The sequence below is a fragment of the Simochromis diagramma genome, unplaced genomic scaffold (genome assembly GCF_900408965.1).
Source record: "Simochromis diagramma unplaced genomic scaffold, fSimDia1.1 OVJJ01000602.1, whole genome shotgun sequence".
NCBI classification, from domain to species: Eukaryota; Metazoa; Chordata; class Actinopteri; order Cichliformes; family Cichlidae; genus Simochromis; species Simochromis diagramma.
In genome coordinates, this window is record NW_024387040.1 from 4,550,877 (window position 1) to 4,578,053 (window position 27,177).

Here is a 27,177-nt window from a genome sequence, read left to right on the forward strand (position 1 = left end):
GCAAAGAACACGGACAAGAATAAAAAAGGCTGAAGTAAAAAAAACAAAAAAACACCAGATACCGACAGAGCCAACGCTGCTTCACAAGCTCTGTGATTTAAGCGACTTTGCCTAAGCTTTAGTTCTTTTTTGTCAACCTGTGAGCTGATGAATTTCCTCCTCAGCCATTGTAGACTCCTGGTGGACTATTTGAGCTATGGATTTATGGATGCAAGGAGACACTGAGCCTGCAGCACACAACACTTACTCTGCATGAGTCGGCTTTCTGTGATGTCTGTGTTCCAAAGAGGAAGTATATCTATTCACATATCTACTGAGACAAGCGCAGTGTGTCTGTATTGCAAGTATGAGGGTAGACATAAGAGGATTTCAGCAGTATAGAGCACATTTACACATTTTATTTCAGGCTTGCTTGAATAAAATCAGTGTCACCTTCAGCATGTTCTGGACTTGCAGAAACAGCTCCTCCAATACTCCCTGGAGGGCTTCCTGTCCCTGTCACCTATAGAAGAGGCCAATGGCTGCCAATGATTTACTTATTCTTTCTGTTAATAAAATATGTCAATGCAAAGTCATATCACAGGTTACTTAAGGTGACATGTGAGTGTCTTTATAGTTCAGAGCCAAAGTAGGTGAAGACACGCAGAGGGAGAGCAAGAGATGTGCCGGTGGAAGACATCCAAACCCTGAATAAGCAGGAAAGCAAGAGCAGAAGAGATCATGTGGAAGAGGAGACTACAGGAGAGGCAATGTCACCTGGCCAGACTGGCACCAGCAGATAAAACTGCTCTCGTCTTCCTCGCTGATATGCACCCTTCACTTGCTTTGTCCTTGCGGAGTATTTGCTGATTATGTTTGACCGGTTTCACTGTAGGGCGCTGTTGGATTGACAAAATTTGCCAAAGCAATTTTCAATCAAACATCTTCCAGTATCACATCTTTCCCTTTTCCATTTGCATTTGTTTCTCCTGCAGTTTAATTTGTGCCATTTACTTTTCTCTGTCACTTCTGCACTTCTACAACTAGGGAGAGCAATTATTATCACCCTCTATTTATTTCCGTATGGTTTCCGATACTGTTGGATTAATAACAATAAAATAATCGTGTAAATGCTAATTTGCTTATCATCTTTTTGGTAATTATCTGTGGTGCTTGCTGTGTTCCACAGGAACAGATTTATTCACAACATTCATACGTGACTTAACCTTTTCAAAACCTACATGACGATCTTTCTGCTGCTTAAAATAGAAAACGAAACGCACAGAGGCCTTGCTATGACTATCACTGCATTCAATGTATTTTGTGTTCTATATGAGAAACACTTTTTCTTCACAAAGCTCTTCTTTGCAAACTTCTTGGGTATCTTTTGTATATCTTTTTAACTACACATCAACTTCACACAGTCACAAGACTACCTAGCATTTGAAAAATCAGAAAAACTGAATTTTATTTACTACGCTCACTGAACACTTTATTAGGGACACTTTGCCCCATATTGCCCACACTATTACACCACCATGTGCCTAAACTCGTAAGAAAAGCCAGGATGGACTCGTGCTTTTATTTTGGTTAGACAAGCTTCTATCAGCTGAATGCTGCAGCAGAATCTTCTATTGTTCAAAAGTTTTGGTGAGCTCTTGTGTCAGTTTTTCGACACAGTGTGGACCTCTGCTGCTGTAGCCCATCTGTTTCATTCAGAGATGGTCTTCTCTGTTGCTTTCCTATCACCTCGAACCAGTCTGGCTATTTTTGGCTGATCTCTGGCATCAACACGCCATTTTCACTCAAAGAACTGCTGTTCTTTAAGTATCGTCCCAATTTTGCCACTTTTTTATCGCCATCACTCAAGGATCTCATCCACGAGCCAGCTCTACGTCAACAGTGTGTAGATTATCCTCTTCAAAATAACATACTGTGTAGCACAATACAATTTGGGAAAACTAATACTAGTTAGAGCTAAAGTTGGGAAGACACAGAATGAGCACTGTGGATTGTTTCCGCCATCATTTACATTAAAGCTGAGCTGGAAAGGTAATGGACAAACAGCCAAATGAACTTTGTCTTTGCAACCTTTAAAAACACACACACGTACATTATAGAAATACATACAGTATGAGCACTAATAGTGTCTGCACACTGTACACACATGGTCATTAGTCACCAGCTGAACAAACAGAGGGCAACTGTCAAGGCTCTTTGTATCACATGATCAGCTCTCCTACACCACCAGCATGACTATCAGCTTCACACATCAGTAAGCCCCCAGGATCAGCGGGCTGGAAATGGACGTGATATCTTTATTAGCATGCACCAGAGCCACTGTACTCTCTCTCTCTCCTGATTGTTTCCTGTCTTCTTACAAATACAAGGATACTCCTTCCCCCTGCCTAACACTGCACGCTTTAAGTCTTCCTCATTTTGGACTTCAATCATCGTGTCCCTGCTCGATCTTCCAGATACCACAGAAATGCTTTACCTTCCCTCTTTGTCCCCATCCTGCACTCCCTCAGGACCAACCTGGCCTTGGGCCGTGTGTTGAGCCGCCTGTCTCGCGGTAATTACTCTAACTGTGCCTGAGGGGAAGCCGTGTTAACCCGTGCATGACCACACATCTGTCACACCAAGTTACCAAACTCAAGACCATCACAGAGTTTGAAGAAAAAGATAACGTCTAATTGATACGGATGCTGCAGCACTTTCTCTGGCACATTATGATGCAATTTAACCAATCCTAACCTTCTCTCCCCTGAATTTTGATGCTGTTCATTTGTAAATGAATCACTTACCCTACCAGCCAGACATCAAAAGGGAAAAAAGGCTTTGTTTCAATTTTCTCACGGTGTCGTAATAAATTACCAAAGGAAATCATTTTATTCCTAATTGACAGGTATTTACCAAGCCTACACATTTGCTTAAAAGGATTCAAAGTGAGCAGATCTGTGTCTGCATGCTGTAATAACCCACCAACATGTGTGCATACAAATGGCTGAAACTACAACCAAAAGAGCAAGCGTAGAAAACCCGAAGCTATACTTAGTCTTGAAGATGTAAGGTAACGAGCTTATCTGGATTTATGATCAAAGCGACTCACTTCTCATACTGGACCGTATGCAATATGATATACAGAGTGTTTTTGATAATTAATGCTAAATATTTAGTAATGCCCACTGTTGCATCACCAGTCTTTAGGATGATCATTCATTAATTTTTGCTTCAGGTCAGTTTGGCTAAGTGATGGACGGAGAGGTTTCAGTGAAGTTACAGAAATCCAAAATAAAGAGAAGAAAAGGAGTTAAATTGGATCACTTTCCAGCAGGAAACACAAGGAAATAAGATATATTTAATCTTTTAAGCTATGTGTTTTCTTTAAAGTTACACCCTTTGTCATTAATGATACATTTTTGTCGATGTTCTTGTTTATTCGACCTAGATGAAACAACACTGTAATGGATGAAGTAACATTTATGTTTTGTAGTCCGTCTTCTGTATATTGTAGTTTCAATATGTCACACTGGCCTATTTTACAAGTGCTCGTTAAATGACCGTAACGCTGTTATCATTTGTGCTAGAGATGAAATGCAAACAGCTTTGGGAAAGAATAGAAGAAATTTGCTGTAAAAAAGTCAGCTCCACCTGGATTTTACCATGTGCTCGTCACATGATCTGACTCCTCGACAATTTTAATCTAAAGAGAAAATTAAAATTGTCCCTGAAAGATGAGAATTATTTTGTAATTTTACAGCCAAAATTACAAAACACATCCAGGTGACCTGTATGATACTTGGATGATAAAGGATTAAGGAGTCTAGTCAGATTCTCTGAGCACCGAAAGTCCTTTTGAATTTTTCTTCACAAATTTGCTTAACCCCATGACGTTCTCGCTCAAAGTGATTAGAAAAGGAGGTAGGAGGTCATTTTTTGGATTATTTGACGGTACCCTCTCCCTCCTGTCTGCCACATCCTGATTAGTCCCCCCGCCCCCCAAACACCTGTTCCCTATTTGCCAATTACTCACCCATCTCCCATCAGTGAGCTGCTCACTGCAGGATGTGCTGTTCCTGTATGTTCCCTGTCAGATCGTCTTACTTTCACCATGTCAAGATTTCCAGGCATTTCTTAGTTTTTCTTGTTTTCTAGTGTTCTTGTTATTTCTCATGTTTAGTCATTGATTTTCTTGTGTATGACCTTTTTGGGCTGTTTTATGGATTTGCCTTTTGCCTGCTCCCTACTTGGACTGTTTACTTTGCTGCCTTCCTTGTTCCTATGATCACTGCTTATTTTTGACTAAAAATATAGACTTTGGACATTTACTAAGCCTCCCCTGTGTTCTCTGTTCAAGTCCCGTCCTCTCGTTGTTACAGTGCAGAAAATACTGACCTTATTTCCTGTTGAAAGGGAAAAAATAAGTTGAAAGAAAAGAAATCAGACAGCAATCCAAGTTCAAAGAATATCAATTATATTAAATCCTGATCTGACTGACCTATGATACACATTCCTAAAAAATAAGACTGATGTTCTTCTATGTTCTAATTTATAGTTAATTTAATGATTTTACAAAATATACTGTTAATGGCATTTTCTAATCATTTGAATGACAGCTTGCAGTCTTACAAGAAATGGATGCAGGCAGAAACATGGATATCAGCATGGCGAGTGAAGGTGAGACAAAAGTTCTACCTCTGTAGGACGGATGCTGTTTGGTTATGAAAAGTATGACATGGACCAGAAAACTGTACTTTGCAAATTATGACTTACGTCAACTCAAATACCAAGTAGTCCCACACGCATTAAACTGTGATGCACTGTGTTTTCTGACACCTTTCTAACCAATTTGAGCTAAAGTAGTTCATCTGTTGCATTGAACAACTCAGCCTTAGCCTTTGGTCCCCACATGCATCAACGAGTCTTGGCCATCCATCACTGCTCCGTCCTTGGACCAGTTTAAGATACCGACCACCGGAGACCAGGAACACCCCACAAGAGCTGCAGTTTTGAAGATACCCTGATCCATTCATCTAGTCATTGCAATTTGGCCCTTGTCAAACAAATCTTTATGCTTGCCTATTTTTTTTTTTTTTTTTTTTTGCTTTTAACACATCGACTTTGAGGATAAAGAGGTTTGGGTTACATCTCACAGTCCTAGTTCCATTGTAAAGTCAAATGCTCAAAGTAATTGAGATCAAGCAATGTAAATTAATATTGTAATTTATCAAATTTTATGTGACTTTTTTACTTTTTGACTGATGGCTCTCAATTAACATGAATCAATTCAATATTTTAGGTCTTTAACTATTAAGCATTTTATTAAGTCTTATTTCAGAGTATTTGTTTGTATTGTGTGAATTTGCACTGTTTCATTGTTTCAGTGTCTAAAGTGGGCGCCAGAGGCGGAGCCAGACATTTGAAACACCCGGGGCTTAGCCCTAAAGGGTGTTGCATATTTTTTTTTTTTTTTTGGGGGGGTGAAATGACTTAAAGATTACTAGGCTCTGTTTTGAGTTTTTCAAAAGATGACTTCATAGGGAAAAATATATATCAACATCAGGACACCTAACTAGTTTTTTAATTAAGCAGCAAGGCAGAACAGTCGGGCTGTATCAGACACAGGGACTAACCCCATTCAACAGACCCGAACGATCCGGAATTAAAACAGGACTACAACAGTTCAAACTCATCACTACTTAGGATTTAACCAAGACAGAACCAGAATCAGAACTAGATGATAGCACTAAAAATCATCATAGACCTGCACTACACTTATTTTTTAATTCTACCAAAGTACAATATTTAGATTGAGAAAAGTTTATATAATTATTTAGCCTTGTTGTGCAAACAAGCCTAATAAATGTTCAAGCTTAATAAATGTAGAATTTGAAAAATAGCAAACCTAAAAAGAAACACTAGGTACGAGATACATGAGGACCTATGATACGGTGATACTTTTGGTAAATAACCATTTGACTAACATGTCTGTCTCACCTGCTCTTGTTCATCTCTGTTCTGTCCTCATTCTCCTCTCTCTCCCTCTTTGTGCTGACAATCATCAAATATACAGTTGAAACCAGATATTTATGTACTCTTCAGATCAAAACACAAACACTTTTTTAATTGTAACATCAAATCAGACTAAATGTTTATTTCTTTAGATTGATAAATATAAAAACCATATTTGTTAACTTTAAGAGTAAAGTGAGAAACTATCTGTATTTCTTAATTGTAAATGGCACCAAATTGTATTCAAAATTGAGCCACACTTATGGAGCTCCACAGTTCTTTTCCTGGTGTTTTGGTTGACATCTCTTGATTTTCCCATTTCAAAGAAACAGGCTCTGTGTTTTGCCTTATATGCATCCACAGCTGTGCCACCAATTTACTCACATGGACTCTACTAACCTATCAGAAGCTTCTTCAGCTCAGAATGGAATCGTCTGGAGTTTTCTTATTAATTAACAATAAACTTAGTGTACATGTACTCCTACATTTGATGAAAGTGATAAAAAACAGACAGCTCTGTCTCTCTTTATTCTGACATTTAACTAATTCAAAAGATATTTCAATATTTTTCTAAAACAAAAGTTTACTCTAAATTGATGTTGTACAGTAAAAATGTTTTCTCCCTAAAGTGTATGTAAATATCTGGTTACAAATGTGAATATCCTGCTGTGTACTCAAATCCCTCTTGTTTTGCATAGAAATATACTGAACAACATACAAAGCATAATATATAAAATAACATTTACCTGAGTTTTTTCTTTGAAAGAACCCTCTAATGTCCATTCTTATATTTCAGTACATAACTGAAACCGATTTAGTCGGGGAGGGTAAGAACTGAAAATATGAAATAAACACACGTAAGCTAAGACTCTAAAAAAAATAGCATTTGTTCGGCTTTTCATTTCGCCATTTGTTGATTCACTTGAAGAGCAAGTAACGTAATATGGGTCAAGTGATCAGTTTAATATCAATCTTTCGTGATGCACCGTCATATTTACATTATTTGTACAGTACGAATGATTTGCTTTGGTACCTGGTCAAACTTAAGCTCTCCTTAGTATGGCTGGCTCCGTTTCTCCAACAGCGCACACACAGGTAGCAGCTGCCCCGCCCCCTCGCTCAGTCGCTTAGTGCCTGAGCTCGGATCATACCAATATCAGGGGGGATTCACGCACAGTCGTAAATTCCCACAGTGTGCACTATGTGCTTCGAATATTGTGTGTACTTTTTGTTTTATACAGTTGTCAGCCAGACATCTAACTATGAAAAAATTACACTCCAAAATACCCCGGGCTTCTGACAAAACAACCCGGGCTTAAGCCCAGTAAGCCACCCCCACGCTCCGCCCCTGGTGGGCGCGACAGGACTCCAGGTTTGTAGTGGCTCAATTTTGGACAATAACATAAATAATATGCTCTAAAGTGTCCAGCACTTTAATTTACCTGCAATTAAGCAGAACATTTAACATGTTATAACAGTAATTATCTACCTGAGTTCTGCCATTTGGTTTTCCTATACAGTGTAGATAATCTTGAAATGGGAAGAAATCACAGTAAATGCAGGTCTGACACAGTGAACACATATTTATTAAGTTTAGGTGTATGTTTATGGCCAACAAGAAATATTAAAGTTTCACTGAGACAGAAAGATGAGGGATGTTGGTAATAATGTTGGTGAAAATAAGCTGCAAAACACTCAATCACACAGAGTCCAGTAAATTATCTCCAAAGGAAGTGGATCAATAGGTCAGGTGGTGTGTGTGTCTGTGCATATACGTGTTTCCCAGCCCTACCTGACCTCTTAACAGCACTGCAGGGCTGGACTTCTTAAACCCTGGATGCAGCACATTAGCAGAACTACACAGCTGAGCAAGTTGGAGTGGAGCTTTTCTACGTGAACGGATAAACAGTTCACTCAGAGAAATCTTGAGGGAGAAGCAAAGTCATTTAACTTCACTCGAAGCAGAAACACCAATAAGTAGAAACTGAGCAGCCTACTCGTTTAAATTCCTACACCTCGACCCAAAGCATTGGCTCAAACAAAGTTTCCCCAGTCATCGATTTCAAATCTGTCATTCTCACTGTGTAGAACTAATTGAACCTGATCAATACATACACAAACAAAATTATATGCATTCGTGTTGCACCGATATTTTAGAAGCAACAGTATTTTTCATTTACAAGTTTCTAAACACTGCTGTGAACAATCCAGACCTGTTCAATTTAATTAAATATGTATGTAAATCACTTTAAATACAGTCTACATCATTAGTTAACTTCATTAATATCGCCGAGCAATCACAGCAGCCTCTAAACTATAACAAATACTCAATTCATGTCAAACTTGTATTCAAGCTTATTAAAGTCAAAAAGGAGAAAAAGTCAGACCCCAATTGCTTCACAGAGCAGCGCTGTATTTCAACATCTGACTGTTACACCAGTTTCCAGTTCAATGCTGTGACGTTTTTTTGATCCAGGCAACATTTACATGATCCATCAGTTCACAGTTCCAACAGAACCATTATATCGGCTAAGACATGATTGACAGATCACAGCGGGGAGGAATATGAGAGCGGGTTTTTTACACCGTCTGCTGATAAAGGCAAAGAATGCACCATTTTACACCAACTGTGTTACACGAGTTTAAATGTCAGAAGCTTGCCGGTAGATCCTGCAGATCCTCCTCCGATAAAGCAAAGATTAAAGAATTAGACCCATTATTTCATTCAATTAATGAGCCCTGTGTGTTGACAAATGTCAGGAAAGGGGGGCTTTTATAGTTTTAAAAAGTGGCATTTACAATGGAGTATCATACCGAGTATAACAACGAAACCTGAGCATGTGACCTTCAGCTTGCTTTAATGCCTAACACTGACTGGGATTTGTCACATTGCAGTGAAACTGCTAAGGCATTGGAAAAGGGCAGGTGTTTGAAAAGAATATCAATTTACCAAAACACTTTACAATACGTTAGAGAGCAATTACTTCAGTTATTATGAGAGGCTGCTTCACTGTTTTGGAAGAATATTATGTCTGTGTTGACTCAGCTTGCTATCTCTGCAAAGCAACCATTTCATTAGTGGGGTGGGGTGGGAGATCGATTCTCTGGCAAATCATAAGCTGTGTCTCATCAGGGCGAGTAAATGAACCCTCGCTTCTACTCACACTGTTTAAGACTGCAGCTGGGTATGAGGAAGGAGTGATGGCGCTTTGCCTTAGGAGGAAAAAAATTAAGCTGAAGTTGGATTTTTATGCAACATGAAAGCCAAGGGTAGATTGGTACAGATCGGAGAGTTCAAGGAGGGAGGGAGGACTTAAACATACATAGCCAATATTGTAAGAGGACTCTTAATGGAGACAAAGGACGTCTTTTATTTCCATAACAAACTTGTACACTTGCGTTCGGAAAGGCTCTTCAATAAATATATTTTGGCAGATCCTTCAGCAAACAAAGGGCGGCCTTTACTATGAGGAGTTATGTAAAAGCTGAAGGAGACAATCCATTTATATTTTCTGTACGAATTAGATCGTTCGCTAAAGAAAGTCTCTACAGAGTACTACCGCTACACAGAATTTCTGCACTAATGAGCTAAAAGACTCCTGGGAATACAAGTGTTTAAGTTCAATCATCATTAATTTAGTGGTGTTGTGACGGTTATGCTGCGTTTGGACTTTTTTTGTGTGGATGTGTGATCCACTTTCCACTGTTTGTGTATCTGAGAACAGTGTTGAAGTTTAGCTAGCAACGAGCCACCACAACAGAGATTAATTACCTGTGGCTAGTATTCAAGTATTCATCAGTGTTCCTGTGACAGTGCAGTGAAATGAATACCATGTTTTTAAGCTTGCTATCTTGTCATAGTCAAGGGCCCGAGTGCAGAAGACTGCAGTTCCTTTAGTGGCCCTTTGAGGCTGGTTCCACAAGCAAGTCAGCCACGTTAAACCTCACCGAGGAAAGAAACCACTTTAAAGCCCGCTACAATTTTTTGCTACTTCTCATCAACTCAAAGAACTAGATCTCTCAGTCGTGTTTGTGGTGTCGGTGCCTTTTCAAAGTACATTCTCTCTCCAAACTGTCCCATTCTGTTGCTTGATCACTAAGCCTGCTAGCATTTTATGTCATTAGGAGATGTCTGTTTATGTGCACTGCACCCATAGAATTCCTCTTGCTTTGCTAATGTAGCCTGACAGCTCGTACTGATAACTGTCCCCTTCACCTTCAAAACAGGGTCCCACAAACCAACAGGTGATATCACAGTGGTTACATCCAAATGGGCATAGTTCAAAAACAATAAAAACTAACCTCATAGCCAGCAACATGTAGCTTGAGAACCTGGTTAGTGGTTTTACACTCAATGCCCACTTTGTTAGTCACACCTGTTAAACTTCTTATTAACGCTTTAATTGGCCAATCACACGTCACCAACTAAGTGCATTTAATCATGTAGACATGGCTGAGACGACCTGCTGAAGTTCAAACTGAGCATCAGAATGGGGAAGAAAAGTGATTTGAATGTGACATGTTTATTGGTGCCAGACATAGTGGTCTACTTCAGAAACTCTGGATCTACTGCACAACATATTGAACCTTGTGGCAGATGGGTTACAGCAGCAGAAGACCACACCACGCAACACTCCTGTCAGCTGAAAATAGCAAACTGAGGTCGCTATTTGAAAGGATGAAGCCATCCTGCCTTGTTTCAAAGGCACAGACAGGTGTAATGGTGTAGGGGATATTTTGTTTACACACTTTGTACCAATTGAGCATCATTTAAACACCACAGCCTACATGAGGATGGTTAGTGAGCATGTCCATCCCTTCATAACTACAGTGTACCCATCTTAAATAATAATAGTGTCCAATGACTGTAGCTCTATGACACTTTAATATATTTTTGTACAAAACTATTTATGGAGATTAAAAAAGAAAGAGTAAAATGGCAACCTTACAGCTGGCAGTATTAGAGACTAAAACCTCTATTATATAGTGTGGTAGTGTAATATCTTTCACAGTAAGAGTGCTGCAGATTATAAAATGCATATTATAAAAGCAGCACTTTGGTGTAGGCAATTCTAGCTGGCAGCACATTATTGTAATTTAACAGGGCAAGTTTTAAAGTGTTTGTGATCATGATGGCTTCTTGTTTATAATGAATCTCTGTAATACAAGACCATTATACTGTAATAGTATCACTACATTTTGTTTTTGTAGTTCACTTTGCCATAACTGTCCACACTGTGCTCTTGTAGTACCTTAATTACAAGTACATTTATAAATTCATTTTACCTGTAGGTGTTGTATTGTTTGGATATCAAGCTTCCAGCGAGCCCCTTTTTTGGTCTGAGCAGCACAGAACAGCTGTATCATTCCTTCACCTGTATCAATGTTCTACATCTGATCCAAAAAAAAAAAAAAGGGAAAAAAAAAAAAGAAAAGAAATTACAGCGAGAATTCAAACCTCTCTTCAGGACTTGTCCAATAAAATATAAAAAAAAGAACTTGTTTCTTCACAACTGAAAGCACACGGATGGATTTTCTTTAGGACAACAATGAAATGGTCAAGGGTTTTCAAGCGCAGCAGCAGGGTAGCAGCTACATCATTTTTCTCATGAGGGGAGCGACAGAGCCAGGAGAGTTTTCAATGTCCCCCTCTTACTACACCTCTTTCTCCCTCCTGGCAGTTTCCCCAGAAAATCTACACGACACAATGCAGCCTCACAACACGCCATTCGCAGCCTATTTGCTGTGAACACCTCGCCAACGATCCCCGTCTCTGTAACTCAGAATAACAAGTCTGTTTGATAACTTTGGGAGACAACTCTGGATGTGAATGGCTCACTATAAAGTCTCATCACAGATGTTTGCAACAAATGCATTTTTGATCAGCGCGCCGAGCACTTCCTTGGCTTTAATCGCCTTCAATCGTCACATGAAGGAAACACAATTTAATTGAGCACGGAGCAAGGAATGAAAAAGAAATCACAGACAGGCGGCAGGGACGGGTGGGGAGGGGGGGGACAGGTGGAAGAGGAATATGGAGGGAGCAAAGACAAACAATCAGAGATTACAGAGGCCTTTCAACTGAGCGGTTTTGAGCCTGGTAGGAAGATTTTCTCTCTTCTACGCTGGTGAAATGCATGTTAGGCTTGATTCACTGTCCACGGTGCTGAAACAAGCCACAGCAGCTCCTGTAATCCATGCACTTCAAGCTCTGTGCGTTTGCTGCTTCCACACATGCAGCTGGGGAAAAGTGAAGCGTCAGCACATTTGTGAAGCACACATATAGAGTCAGTTCACGTATACAGCCATCCCTCTGTATCCTTGCCTTCTTCTCATGGTGATAAGTGATTCTTGAAATCAGACTTCTGCACCTCAGAGAAAAGCTACTTCTAATAAATCTGATTATGTCTCACACCCGTGCAGACCTGCTTTCAGCAATTAATCCAGGAGCAAACAAGGGATGAAGTCATGCTTTTCCTAACCCCCTGGGTTTCTTACTGTAGCTCTAACCCCCGATGAAGAACACACAGACGGTTTCAGTGACAAACACGCAGAGAGGCTGGCTGTGTCCTCTGTAGCACAACGTATACGGTAGTAAAAGCTAAGCCTACTGTGTCCAGTCTGAATTACAACTGGCTTCCCCCAACTTCACCAAACTGTAAAAGGCACAGAGAGGATGCCACATCCCAGTCTTCTTAAATGCAAATCACCAGCAGAAGGATGTAAGCTTGGAGATGTGAGGGCTGACAGAGCAGCCGATATTGCTTTATAGGGTTTGCAGTGTCGTTTAAAGGGAAGCGCAGGGGGAAGACATCGGCTGTAGAAGTGCAAGAAAATAAATGTTTTTATTTGAAACCAGTCCTTCTGATTTAAACTATACGCCGCATGAGTAATAATGCAGTAATAAGCCAGTGACAGTTCACGCAAACGCGCGCTCGCCATTTGGCACAAACTATAAATTAAAGCGAATAACGCAGTCCGGTGCACAGCAGTGGTGGTCCTTTAAACCGGCTGCCAATAACTTCGGAGTTGGATGCACATTCGTACACTCACCTCAAACAAGGGTCCGATTTTATTCTTCTCCAGATACGACTGAATTCTTGACTGTTGAAGAGACGCCATGGAGAAACTGCTGTGTTGAGCTTTTAGCGGGATGAAATCATGAGGTGAGGCGCTGTCATTCGTCCTTCAGGAGACGTCTCGGCGAATTGAAATGTAGAAAATGTGCACCGACCCACGTTAAGTTCAGGCAGGTTTGCGTCAAGTGCGGAGCGGGTGACTCTGAGTCCGGCTCATCCTGGAGGAGAGTCAGCCCGGGACCTTCCCCAGCTTGTCGCCTTACTGACTCTGTGGCTGTAGCTTCCCCGCATGAGCCAATGCCACAGCGGCTCTGTGACAGGGATTACAAATCTTCCGCTTACTGGCTGCCAGTTTTAACCGCGCCACGGCCACTCCCACTTATACACCGGGCACTGCCTAGCACTATCTTTAACGAGACTGTGGTGTGTGCGTGCGCGCGCTTCAGCATGATAATTGGGCAACAAATTCGTGCACTGACCACAGTTACTGCGCATTCTGCTAATTACCACAAGGAAACAAGCGCACTTCTCTCCTCGTATCTTTAATTAGGCCACATTACCTGCACACTGATAAGTAAAACTGCATGCACACCTAAATAAAGAGTTGTGGAAAGGCGGGTACCTTCTACACCAACCACAACCAACAAGGCCGGTGGAAAAATGGTCATTTTCAGGAGTAAATCAACTACAGAAGTGTCCCCTGTAATCAGCTTTAATGTACATTTTACAAACTGTATACATGGCAGGATTATTATTATTATTTTGTAGGATTTTGAAGGGAATATGCAGAAAACCCCCAATCATCTTCATTTTTACATTGATCATACAGAGGCATAGGTCTATGTAGGAAACATCACCCTTTGCATAGTAGCAAGCTAGTCATCCACTCTACAATGGATAGCATGTTTTAATCCTGAGTATTGTCAATATATATATAAAAATATAGGAACACAGAATATAGCTCCTAACTCTATGCTGTTTTATGTTAATACTGATAAAAATCACTGAAAAATCTTCATGTGCATGCCTAACAATCTGAACCCAGTGAGACAGTATGACTCTAACACGTTTCCCCCTTGTTTTTCCCTTTCTTTTTGCTAAATGCTGTGCATATTAACAAGTGAATAAACATCTTTTCAAGAAACACACACACAGTCATATGATTAAACAGCACGGAACTGACAAAGCACTGAAGTCAGAGCTGAACAGAAGCTGACAAATTACTGGCTAATTTGAACAAATACTGTGCCAAATTACATCCAGTATCCTTCTAATCATTTATTTCATATGCAAATAAAGCTAATACCATGAAATGCAAATGTCCCTCATAAAAACAAGAAGAATAACATGCAGACACTTAACTGATGGGATTAATTTTGTTCATTCATTAAGCTAATTTCGCTCCCTTCGCTCTGACACATTGTCTTGTCAGATGCATCACAGAATAAAAAGCAAATCAACAATATGTATCAAATACAACAGTGAAAAATGTAAAGTATTAAAACACAATCTAAGGTTTAGAAATTCTATTTACACTTTAGGCAGCTACTCTGGACATGTAAAATGAACCCAATAACTCTCTTTAATTAGATTAAGCTATTGGTGGAGGGAAAGCGTTGCTGACTCAAAAGATCCCCAAGACCTCTTCCTGGATGTGATGCATTATGGATCACCATCTGGGGGTGGAGGCTGGCACAGCTTGTACAACCTGATCAGAGAAACACATATGCAACATGACGCTTAATTACATTCAACCAAAGCGATGATTCTTCAGGCTTCAGGTCTTTGTTTGGAGTTACCGGATATGAGGATGCGTACTGGAAGCATGCAGTAATAGCTCTGTATTACCAAGTAAAACAATATTAAATATGCAAAGAGAGTAAAAAACAAGCAAACAACTTGTACGTACTAAATAAACTATGCACAGTATCTTTGTTACACTTGATAAGACTGCCCTCTATACATCGTAATGTATAATATAAAGTACTCATGTATAGGGATGGGTACCGGTATCCGGTGCCATTATGGCACCGGTTCTGACATAAACGGTACTAACCAGACCGAAAAGCAGCGCACATTTTGGTGCTTTATTTCGGTGCTTTTTTCCCCCCTGACATGTCACACACTTTGGATTCTAGCCAATCATTTTACCTTTGCAAGCGTAGTAGGCGGGCCCAGGTACGTACTTTCTTTTAGAGCAGAGCTACAGATTAAAAATGCCCAAGGCGAAGCAAAGTCTGGCTGTACTTCACAGCAAAATATGCAAACTCAGCAGCCTGCAACAAGTGCTTTAAGGTGATACTGTGCAAAGGAGGTAACACCTCGAATCTGATGAAACGCCTGGCGACGCATAGCGGGGGGTTTTTAAGCTGAGAAATGCACCGTATTTGATAGCTTGCTGCAAGACCGAGCACATCTTCTGCAGGTGTGGTGCCTGTTATCAGAACCGGAGTTAGCAACATCCCCCAAGAACCCGAAGAGGAGAGTCAGTGTAGCAGAAATGATGACAGATGATGATGGCAGCAGCAGCCGTTCTTCTCTGCGTGAGTAGCTTAATGTTGTTCATGTGTAATTTACGTTGAGTAGGCTAACCACGTTATTACATTAATGCATGTAAGGTGAACTAGCAAACACAGTCGTAGTCATGCGGTCTTTGTTTGGGATTTTCACCGGCCAAAAAGGCTAAAATTCCAAAGAGTAGGAAACAGCTAACATGAGAGTTTTAAAGTTTGTGTTTTTTACCATGTTACCGTAAAGATGACATATTTTAGCTCAGAAAGAGTAAAAAAAAAAAACGTAATTGAGAAGTTTGTTTTTTCTATAAGACTGCCTAAACCGTGGTACTGGTATATATAAACAGTAACTCATGTATAAGTCCATGAGCTGTTAAATCCGTATTCATTTGTTAAATTATTAAATGTAAAAAGTGTCCTAATAGTTTCCATACTTCTCCCAGTCAAAGCATGGTTTCTTCTGCCACCTTGGTGAACAGAAACATTGCTGAAGCAACACTTTGATTTGCTCTTGTCCGTGATAGGTCACTTGTAATCCAAGATCAAACCCGAGCAGCATGAGATATGATGAATTTGTTGGAGTGGACCCCTCTATTCTTCAGGTCTCAACATTTTAAAAACGCCTGAAGGAGGTCAGGGACAGCGGAGCACGGGAACCTGGCCGTCTTGTTTGCACTTCTTTGTTTTGCCTCTAACAAAAGTCTTGAAGACAGCCTAGCTGCTTGTTGATTGTGTAGGTGTGCACTGTGTTCCCAATCTAAATGGTGGTATCAAGAAAACTCTCTTTGCCAACTGAGAATATGAGAAGCATTTGCGCTCGTCTCTTCTCCGGATTCTTTTTTATTTATTTTTTTAATAACAAATGCATTAATATTTTACACTTCACATCTGCATCTCCTGAAAGATCATTTCTGCACAGTAAAAACGCGGTCTCGTTATATTTTCCACAACATCACGTGAATTTCTCGCAACTTGAGCGTTAACAACACGTAACTACGGGGCAAAATGTAAGAGACCCTTCCATCTACAGATCAGCAGGAATGAGAGTCCATCTTGTAAAGACCCTCAGAGGATACATGCATATCCCACAGTTGTGGCAGCTACTTATGCTGCAACACTTATGACATAAGCCTGCAGGGAGTGCAGTAATTTTGCTGCATGACCACAATGTCTCAGTGTCTCAACACTAATCATCCAGCCACTAAATTTTATTTGTCAATTTCACTAAGAGGTTCAAAAGGGCTGCCTCTCACACAAAACCTATATGCCATAGCCAAATGGCTAGAGCAGTCTTTGCCCTCCTGTTAAAGCTACTGAGCAACAGGAATCTTTCTGCTAATATCCCTAAAATGACCATTTGGTTCCAGACCTGTTGAAAAAGCACAGGCAGAGATCTATAGCACTACAGTCCTTCTGCTTAATTCTTCTCAGCTACTCAGATGGACATTATGGAGGCCCTTTTTCATGCTGAACAACATCTTGCTGGGTCTTGCTGTTTAAAAGCACTCCAAAAAGCATCTTTTTTGGCCAATGTTATGTGCATAAATAAATAGTTTATTTTCTTACATAGCTTCCGTGTCAGTTTCCTCATTAAATTATTGGATTTAATCATAGACTGTATATAAAAGACATACATAATTTTTTGGTGTAAAATGTGAAGCCAATGAGGAAGTGGCTTGACGCTTGATTTGCATTTTTTTTTCACCATTTTTTTCAAAAAAGATAACATATGAATAACAGAGGCTCCTTTGCCATGCAATCTAGTTAGTTAGCAGTAGTTAATCAGCTCTACTCTGTGCTCCAAATATAGTCGTGTCTGGTTAATAAATATAGGAAACCCAGAGCTTCAAACTAATGGTCGACATTAGTTTGAAGCTCTGTGGTTAAATTCATTTTTTATGCCGTCCATGAAAAGAAGTGCGAAGAAAGATCCATAACATGAAGTTTGGAAAAATCCTAAAAAGAGCGGCCTCAAAAACCAGAAAAGCTAATGACCTTTAACTAATGTTGCCAAATGTAAAACGAGTGGTGCCTGTAGCTTTACCTTGGGACGGATGACGGCGTGCGATCCCTCACTCCCAGGTTCTTGGCAGAATTTTGAACTCTTGCCCCCTAAAAGACAAAAAAATAATAATAATAATTGAGGACAAGGACATAAATCCAAAAGCAACAGCCACAAACAGAAGCTGAATGAAACACCACAGAGAGAAGAGCTTAAACAAAGCTTAGACAATAAGCCGAAGAACATTTCTGCCCTCTGGGGGTTGAAGTTCTTTTTCCTAAAGCTACAAAATATATGGTTTGTCAGCTCTTAGTCATAATAAATGCTGAGCAATATCATTCAAACCGTCTACAATCTGACATCTCATGTGCTGTTCTTCCAATAATAGCTTATTGATGTTTATTTAATCAGGAGCACTGTGAAGTTTTGAGTCAGTGTTGACTTTAGTGGAATAGCTCTTCATGGATCTCTGGTTTCCCCTTCTCATCTTTGAACAGATTTATTTATGGTCATAAATTCAAAAACACAAGAAGCTCATATTTCATCTCTCCAGTGATAGTTTTTAATTAACAACATGAGGATCTCCAGCCTTGAATGACTTTCAGCTGTCTGCAGGGGAGAAATTACAGGTTCTTTTCTAAATATTGTATGTTATGAAGCATATGAGGTGCACGGTGCATGTATAGAGTCTAAATTTAAGCTGCTGCTGCCAGTGTGTAGCTCTTCTTTGTTTCTGTGTAGGCAAAGGAACAATGCGGATTAGTCTTTGTAAGGAATTGTAAACCAGTAGTAAGGAATCTGGAAGATGAATAGGGTGTCTGCCTGTGTGTGTTACAGAGTTTGATTATGCCCAGTCAGGAGTATGTCTGCTCTTTGCTAATGTTCCTTTAGTCTGCTGGCTGTGCGCAGAGTCGGCAGATAAATGACTGTAGGGGGGCAGGAAGCAACTTAGGCTTTCAATTTAGAGGCACGAACACCTGCGCTCACAAACACACCGTCTCTACATCTGCGCTGCATGCAAGTAAGCAAAAAAACCACATAATCAAATCTTTTTTTCTTTTTTTTAAAAGAGGTCATCAGCGGATCTGCATCTGCTCTTTGAGCAGAGAGAGAGCAAGCGGCCAAAAGTGCATTAGCCGACCTCTCAGTTACAACTCTGCCGTGCCCCATCTTACCGTCTGTTTCGAGTTACAGCCAGATAACAGGATAGCATCAGCAATTACTCGATGCCTATCACGGCCATCCATTCTGATGCCTCCAGACAGAGATGAACCCTAATGTCCCTGAAGGACACAGCATACAGAGACGACACCAAAACTATATTAAAAGCAAATTAAATAAGTGGAATTTTGTTTACACGACTCTGAAATTATCCGAGGACTTTTACAGACCAACATAATGAATGTATACTTTCAAAGGATGGTTCTGGAGACGATAAAAACAAAGCGAAGAGAACTTTAAACCACAAATCTGTGAAACTTTCAGAATCTTATTGGGTTCCAACAGGATATTACACTTCTTGTTTTTACCTACTTCACAAGTAAGTAAAAAGAACAGGCATCTACTCCATCCACTTTATTAGGTACACCTATTCAACTGTTCGTTAAACACACAATCTAAATTCCAATCATGGCAATAGGCTATCAAAACCAATATGTTGGTAACAATAGGTTTATCCTGTCCTATCTATTGCTAAAGCCCCACAAACACTTAGTAAATGTTAAAGTTTAGGCTTTCTGGAATGTCTTCTTCACATCATTTATTATCACATTTTCTAATAAATAATCTTCAATTTCACACCAATCTATACTACAGTTATTAAGATATTGTAGTCTGGGCCACAGTGGTGGAAAAGCAGGCAGATTCTGCCATCAATAAAGCAGCCAGCATGTAATTATCAGAGACTCAAATACATATAATGCTAAAGAATATAAGATTAAAAATGGTTGTCCAGGAAACAGAGTTCAAATAGTGCATGCACAGTCCTTCGGTGGTTTATAATGAGCATCAGTTCGCTCACGCATGCAAAGTGCTGCCTGTAATCAGTAGAAATGTTTTCATTTTTCACATGTTGACTCTGCAAATGCTTAATAACGCACATCTGTTGGCTGTTTCTTTATGTACTGTGTCAGCTTCTAAAAAAAATGGGAGACGTAATATTTGCCCCCAGCTTTAATTGAAAGTAAAATTAATTATGATGAGTATTTGTCAGCATTTTCAATCTGGTTTAAAAAACAACGCTTACTTCTCCGCAAAATTAACTTCTTATAGATATTTTAAAAAGTTGAAAGGGACTAGATTTTTCTTTTTTCATGAGTTCATAAGGCCAATGCTATAAGTTATTCTTTACCTTTAGTATAAAGCTGTACACTGTTTGTATACAGAGCAAATATTGGACGTATTTGATGCAATTTGGGCAAAGCAGGTCTACTCTCAGCGTGATTTGTAAACCTCCACGCAGCATTCTCAGTCTGAATTACGTTGTCTGGGCTTGATGGATGAATCCTGCTGGGACTGGATTCTGTGCTGATAACCTTTTTTTGTGAGCAACCGTGACTCTACAGCGAGAAAGAAGATGTGTCATTCAAATCCTGTGTGATATTCATATTCACCAAATTCATCAGCTGATGTCTGAGAGCAAGGGTAGGCACACACACACACACACACACACACACAAACACACAATGCAGCTCAGATTCCCCAAAGCTCTCTATCTGGGCTGAACCACATCTCCTCAGTGTCTGTCCAGGTTAACAATGATACAAGGCAAGAGAAAATGTCTCACTACAGAATAAGGTTTACTTGTATTAATCTAAATAATAAATCCCCGTGCCTGCACTTTTCAGAACGGATGTAAAATATCCTCAAATCACAGCCCTCGCAACGAGGTTCCAAATGTTTGCCAGCTGCACACTAGACAACTCAAGGTCACACGATGCACAAAGTTGCATCCTGCTGGCTGCCATCCCATTTCTCTGAGAGGAGAAATTAAATGCCTCTTGTCCTGCAGGATCTGAGCCTACTGGGCAACCTCTCCTCTCAGTGAAAATAGCAATGAAACCACAACTGACACAACTTTCAAAGAGAGTTTGAGCTGTGGTCATGGTTAGAGCCTTTTAAAAAAAAAAAAAAAATGAGGTGATAATGTGTATACACTGAAAGACTAATAGGAATTTCTTCCTTTGACTCCTAATGCATATGCAGATAAACAAACAAGCCCCAGACTTTCAACGAGTCTGCTGAGTTTCTCATTACTCTCTCATTTGGTCCGATTCATATTCTGGTAGCAGCGAATGCATATCTGATCAGTTTGAAATCAGGTTTGGGGGGTGGAAGAGAGAAAGAGGCAAAACAAATTATAATGTAGACAGGAGCTAATGATTTTTCATGTGGACACCAGCTAATATTTCTTTCATTACCCAAAAGCATACTTACTGCCGGTTCCCTTTAAAAATATCATTATTACTGAAGTAATAGACTCTGTGAGAAATATTGACCAAAGAAGTTAAAATGGCACAACTCTTTCTATTCCACTCGACGAAGCGTGCGGTCTATGTGATGACTTCAGATGCAGAAACTGTTCTGTGAGTTGAGACACAAATTTTCTCAGAGTGTGAAAATGTCACCGCAGTAGACACAGCAGCAGCATCAGGATGCTGTGATGAAATTTAACAAAAGAGGCCAAGGTACGTTCCAGGTGTGGAAATCAGAGTAAGTCATTAAAAGATACCTTCATGATGCTGTTCTTTTAGTCATCTAAGACAATATCTGTCTATGTGGGGAAGAAAAACTACCCGTCAGAAGGAAAGACGGAAGAATTATGCATTTCTCCTCTGCAATGTATTGTGTGTGTGTGTGTGTGTGTGTGTGTGTGTGTGTGTGAGTGAGTATTACGACTATTAATGTGTCAGTTCAGTTAATTAGCTCTCTAGTTTCCTTTCCACCTCTATGAGTTTCTTCTTTATTATTACTATTATTTTTTTAACCTCAAATAACTTCCATTCACTTTACCCTTATTCATTTATAAACGCCAACGCAGTAGTTATTCTTTTTAAGTCATCGTGGCAGGAAAATGGATTGAGAAGATTTAAATGCTTTAATTGAAAGGCACTTATTTTTCCTTGTATAACAATACTATATACAGTTGGCAGTGTTTGTAGCCCTCTGTGCAACACAACAGAGGACTTTAAAATCCAACAATCAAGAGTTGATCGAAATGCGGACTTTCAGCTTTAATTCAAAAGGTTTAACAGAAGCATTGCATTTACTGTTTTAGTACAACCATTTTTAAAAACAGTCTTACATTTTCAGAGGCTCAAAATTGACAAGATGTTTAAAGGAAATGCGAGTCCTGTTCCCTCATTACTTGCTGAAAAAAAGAAAAGATTTGGAATTGATCCAGTTTTTGCAGTCCAATTCTGTGGAAATTCTTCTCCCTTTTTAATCTATTGACCGTTCTTCTCTTTTAAAAACAACCCTTTCTCTACTCTCCACTTGCTGCACTGTCTCCATGAGGTTTCACTCACAGGTAAAAGTTTCAGTCTTTAACTTTTTAGCTTTCCTGCTTTACTTTGAACGGGGTTATGTAATGTGTCCACAAACTGAACTGAAGGTCTGTAGTTTTGCTTTGTTTGCACAGCTTCCGGAGAAGCGATGAGGAAAAGACGCCACAAAAATATCCCGAGAGAATGAGGTGGCTGCCAGAGCAGCTTGTCATTCCCTATCAAAACAGAAGAGAAGCTGATCACTGTGGTGATTAATCACCTTGCATCATATAATCAGGGTTTAAGTCAAAGGCAGCCAGGTAAGCTCTTTTTAACAGCCATTCAAAGCACGATTATTTTACCTTCAAAAACACTCCCTCTGAAATGTCAGAGACATGTGTGTAAATGTATGGCACTGGGAAAACTACAAAGTGGACAGCGGCTCGTTATAGCAGACATCTGCGAAACACATACCTGCTTCCTCATGACATCGGTGGCCTGCATGATGCAGCGAGGTGGAAGGCCGTGGTTTCGAGCCAGCAGGATGGCCTGCTCCAGTGTCACACTCAGGGTGCAGCTGTTAGAGAGAAAACATGCGGTCAGGCTTATTCTCATCAAACAGTGCAATGATGCTTAATCATCTTCTTTACCATCAATCAAAATACAGTATCCACTGAGGAAATCTGGGACTAGGACTTTGTGACGCCTAAAACAAAAGGTTTTTAATGTCTTTTTCCCAATTCCATGACTCTGCAATATTAAAATGCAGTCCGTGTTTGACACAAGACGGCAGTCGAGCAGCCTTTGCAGCAGACGGAGACTGAAAGTGAGATCTGACACTGAAACAAACATCAACTGAGAATAAAATCCAGCTCAGCTAAATCACATCACCATGAGAGCGTTTTGCTCCTCTTGACACCTTGCCATTACATCGCATTCTTCCCACCTCACCTTCGCTCGTCTTCGCTCTAATGAATCACTGCACTTGCTTCTGAAAAGTCAATCACCGCGAGCAAACGCGGTGCATCAAGAGGATAACAAGTTCGCTGATCTTTGCCTTAGAACAAGCACAAGAGAGGGAAATTTGTGGCAGACCTCTGGGACTTGAGGAGACTTCCAGGTTTTCTTGTCCTCAGCCCAGAGAAAGAAGTCCAAGGACAAGTCAGTGCTTCTCCTTTGGCAGAGGCGCTATACTCTCACCACCATAAGGATGCTATATGTGTAAAATGAGTGCTGACACGAGTCTGTGATTCATTAGTTGCAGCAAACTTTGTTCCCAGGCACATACACAGCCAGCCTCTTCCTCTTCTGCCTTTACACAGACACACGCACACACAGATGGCAGTGTGGGGATAGATCCTTAGAGAGCCAGTGACGGGCATCAAGGCTGCTGGATGACCTTTCTATGATAACAAGCTGTACTGGTAGATCGATCCAGAGCCTTTTCACTGCAAATTGAACTGTCCAAAGTTCCAACACTGCCATGACGCTGCTAAGAAACCTGAGCTGTTTGTTTAATATCTCCTTCTCTCATGGTAGCGTTTCACATTGACCGAGGAGAACGGAAGAGAAAAGAAGAAAAAAAAAAGAGAGCAGATGTGAGACGGGGGACTTATCACTGCCAGAAGCCGTTACTTTGAGTCAATCAAATCAAGATTTAAAAGTCCCCTTGAGTTTCAGTTGCATAACTTTATTACAGGGAAACAAGATACGATAAAAGTAATGAACCCAACAATCATTTCCAGTATGTGCCGAAAGATATCCCAGGAGAGAATTGCAGAGGATGTCCTTTCACAGGCCACCCCAGAATATTTTAAGCACCCGCTTTGAGCTTCCCACACCGATAAAGAAGTGGGGAGAAAAAAAAAAGCTAAAAAGGGGGATCTTTAAATACCTCTTCTGCTGGAGCACGATGAAGGAAGTGCAGTTCTGTGTGTGTGCGCGTTAGCCTGCACATTTTCCCTTTTGATTATTGCTGGTGAGATAGTATGAGATGATTTATACCCATTTGTTTTATGTTGTTCCATCACATATCCCATTTACACTTTGTGTTTCTGCAGAGTGAGCCCATACTGATAAATTAACAAGAGAAAGAAAGACACAAAGGAATGAAAGATAGAATTAAGAGGAGAACTTAAAAAAGGGGGGGAAAGCATAAACAGGCCAAATATAGAATTAGTAGTAACTTTTTTTTTTGCTCTCAGTCAGTGAATCCTCATAATAACTGGAAAAAAAAAAACGGAAAACAGAAACGCTAGGGTTTGCTGATATCACCCAAAATATCACGCTTTCACTGTTATTAAAACTCATCCATCAAGCCAACTAATCCAATCAATAGTGCCTGAGAAGACTGTCACACTGATAATGCAATTTCCACGTAGCTAATCTACTGGCTTGCTTTCACTGGCTTTTCAATTGTTCCAGATTTAGCCGGCGTGCTCACCATTTACATTTTAACAATTCGTAGTCTACAGAGAAAGCAGCAAAAATTGCTTCATTTTCCTACAATCTGTGCACTGTTAATAGTAGAAAGGGGTTTTATTTATTTATTTATTTATTTATATATAAAAAATTTCCCCACTCGCCCCTGTGGGCGGTCAATCCTTCAAGCTCAGGTCCTCTACCAGAGGCCTGGGAGCTTGAGGGTCCTGCGCAGTATCTTAGCTGTTCCCTAGGACTGCGCTCTTCTGGACAGAGATCTCCGATGTTGTTCCCGGGATCTGCTGGAGCCACTCGCCTAGCTTGAGAGTCGCTGCAGCTAGTGCTCCGATTACCACGGGGACCACCGTTACCTTCACCCTCCACATCCTCTCGAGCTCTTCTCTGAGCCCTTGGTACTTCTCGAGCTTCTCGTGTTCCTTCTTCCTGATGTTGCTGTCATTCGGAACCGCTACATCGATCACTACGGCCGTCTTCTCATGTTTGTCTACCACCACTATGTCCGGTTGGTTAGCCACCACCATTTTGTCCGTCTGTATCTGGAAGTCCCACAGGATCTTAGCTCGGTCATTCCCCATCACCCTTGGGGGCATCTCCCATTTTGACCCCGGGACTTCCAGCTTATACTCGGCACAGATATACCTGTATACTATGCCAGCCACTTGCTTATGGCGTTCCATGTATGCCTTGCCTGCTAGCATCTTGCACCCTGCAGTTATGTGATTGATATATATCTATATCTATCTATTAGGGGTGCAACCTATTCGTATCGAATTGAAACCGTTCGATACAGTGATTTCGTTCAGGTAAGCATAGGTATCGAACAATACAACATTTGTAATTTATTTATCACTTTCCTTCTGGACGAGGCTGTCTGTGTGGAAGCGCTCCAGTGAATCTGCGTTCGACTACTCCGCCTAGGCTGCACTGCGAGCGCAGATCCACTGAGGCGCCCACCCAGACCGCATAGTCAGAAGGAAGAGCGCAGGCAAGCTGCGAGACCGAAGTTTAAGCTCTCCTTGCAACATGGCAAATTGAACCTCCCCCACCCTCATTCAGATCTGGCGTTTGGAATTATTTTGGTTTTCATGTGACGTATGACCCTGAAGGTAAGCGAGTCATGGACTAAAGTAAAACAGTATGTTGGATGTGCCACGCAATGCTCAATTACATGGATGGGAGCTAGTGTGTTAGCGCAGTTAGCTCGTTAACGTGTTGGCCGTCTAGCCCCATGCACGGAGCGATCGGCGGTAGCTCGTTAACGGAGATTTGCCGTGTTGTGGCGTTAAGGTCATTTTAACGAGGTTAACCTGAAAGCACTAGTGGGAACACAACGAATATGACTGCACATTTACGCCAACATCATCCTAGTGCAAAGACAAGTGGAAGCAGACAAAAGCAAGCATGCTACTAACTTTACCCGAGTCATTTAGACAGCCGTTAGCACAGGATTCTCCTTATGGGGACCTGATATGTTTAATATGCTGTGAGAATATAGCCCAGAAGAAGCGGATAGTATAGCTTTTATTTTGGAAAGAGCCATTTCTCTGTAATAAACTCTCTTTTCCAAAGATGAGTGATTCCTCAATCAGATACAGGGCTCGCAAAATCGCTAGCCCGACGTCCTGGGGCTAGGACGCTAGCGATTTTTCCAGTCGGGCTACCAAAATCTCTCTCTGCCCTGCCCGTCCGGCTATTGTAGGAAGGAAAAATATATGTCAATGCTTTTGCATTCTTTCGGAAATGTAGCTGGGTAATTATGTCATTGGCATCGGTGAGGCACTGTCAATATGTGACATATTGAAATCGCGTTTGAATTTGCGCTTGTTTTTTTGCTTTCACTTTGCAATCGCGTGAACTGTGTATAGAGAGCGACAGCACTGATTGGTGAGTGATGATAATTTGTGCACCAATTCCTCTGACATAGTCTTATCAATCGTTAGCTTACTATGCAAATATGTGAAGTGTGAAAGTGAAATCTCCCGCAGCAAGCTTAAACATGTGAGAGGTTGATCGTGCAGAGAATCGCTGAGCTTATGTGAGTGCGTGTGTAAAAGCAGCAGCATATATATTTTAGTTCTGCTGAGCCAAATAAGACAGGTCAGGGTGAAGAAGTGACAGCCAAAGAAAAGCTTACCACAAAACAGAAAAGTTATGACAAATCAGACTATAAGGCAAAAAGAAAGTGCAGCTTTATGGTTTCATGGACCATAAAGCTGCACTTTATGCACTTTATATATATCCTGCTGCTTTTTTAATTTCTGTGGCTGCAATATGATGAGCTAAATAACCAGGGCTGCACATAAGTGGTCCGCAGGTGCGCATTCGCTGTCAAAATAAAAAAAAACACGCACAAGGGTTAAATTTAAAAACTGTACTTTTGAGTTAAAATATATATTTATAATTTTAATAAATGACAAATTAAAAAGACATGAACATTTTATTTTGTATCGAAAAAATATCGAACCGTGACACCAAAGTATCGAACCGAACCGTGAATTTTGTGTATCGTTGCACCCCTACTATCTATCTATATATCTCTATATCCATCTATATCTATATATCTATATCTCTATCTATATCTAGATATAGATATAGATAGATATATAAAAACTTGCACCGGGCCAAGGATTTGCGATTCACTCTCCCGTCATACAAAGTCCAAT

The 27,177-nt window shown here is 40.4% G+C and overlaps 2 protein-coding genes across 7 annotated transcripts in view; both read right to left on the reverse strand.

Moving 5' to 3' along the window:
• Positions 1–13,653, reverse strand: part of cunh8orf34 (chromosome unknown C8orf34 homolog) — a 79,319-nt gene extending 65,666 nt beyond the window's left edge. For 2 of the 3 annotated variants that reach the window (XM_040043688.1, XM_040043687.1), the window contains exons 1-2: positions 13,048–13,653; positions 11,281–11,388 (exon numbers count right to left, since the gene is read on the reverse strand). In XM_040043688.1, the coding sequence (XP_039899622.1) occupies positions 11,281–11,361 (81 nt within the window). In that variant the 5' untranslated portion in view covers positions 11,362–11,388; positions 13,048–13,653. The remainder of the gene's footprint in view (positions 1–11,280; positions 11,389–13,047) is intronic. The other variant, XM_040043689.1, reaches the window with a different exon arrangement.
• Positions 13,654–14,158: 505 nt separating this feature from the next.
• prex2 (phosphatidylinositol-3,4,5-trisphosphate-dependent Rac exchange factor 2) overlaps positions 14,159–27,177 on the reverse strand; it is a 94,579-nt gene continuing 81,560 nt past the window's right edge. For all 4 annotated transcript variants that reach the window (XM_040043684.1, XM_040043682.1, XM_040043683.1 and 1 more), the window contains 3 exons: positions 22,547–22,649; positions 17,631–17,698; positions 14,159–14,781 (listed from right to left, as the gene is read on the reverse strand). In XM_040043684.1, the coding sequence (XP_039899618.1) occupies positions 14,736–14,781; positions 17,631–17,698; positions 22,547–22,649 (217 nt within the window). In that variant the 3' untranslated portion in view covers positions 14,159–14,735. The remainder of the gene's footprint in view (positions 14,782–17,630; positions 17,699–22,546; positions 22,650–27,177) is intronic.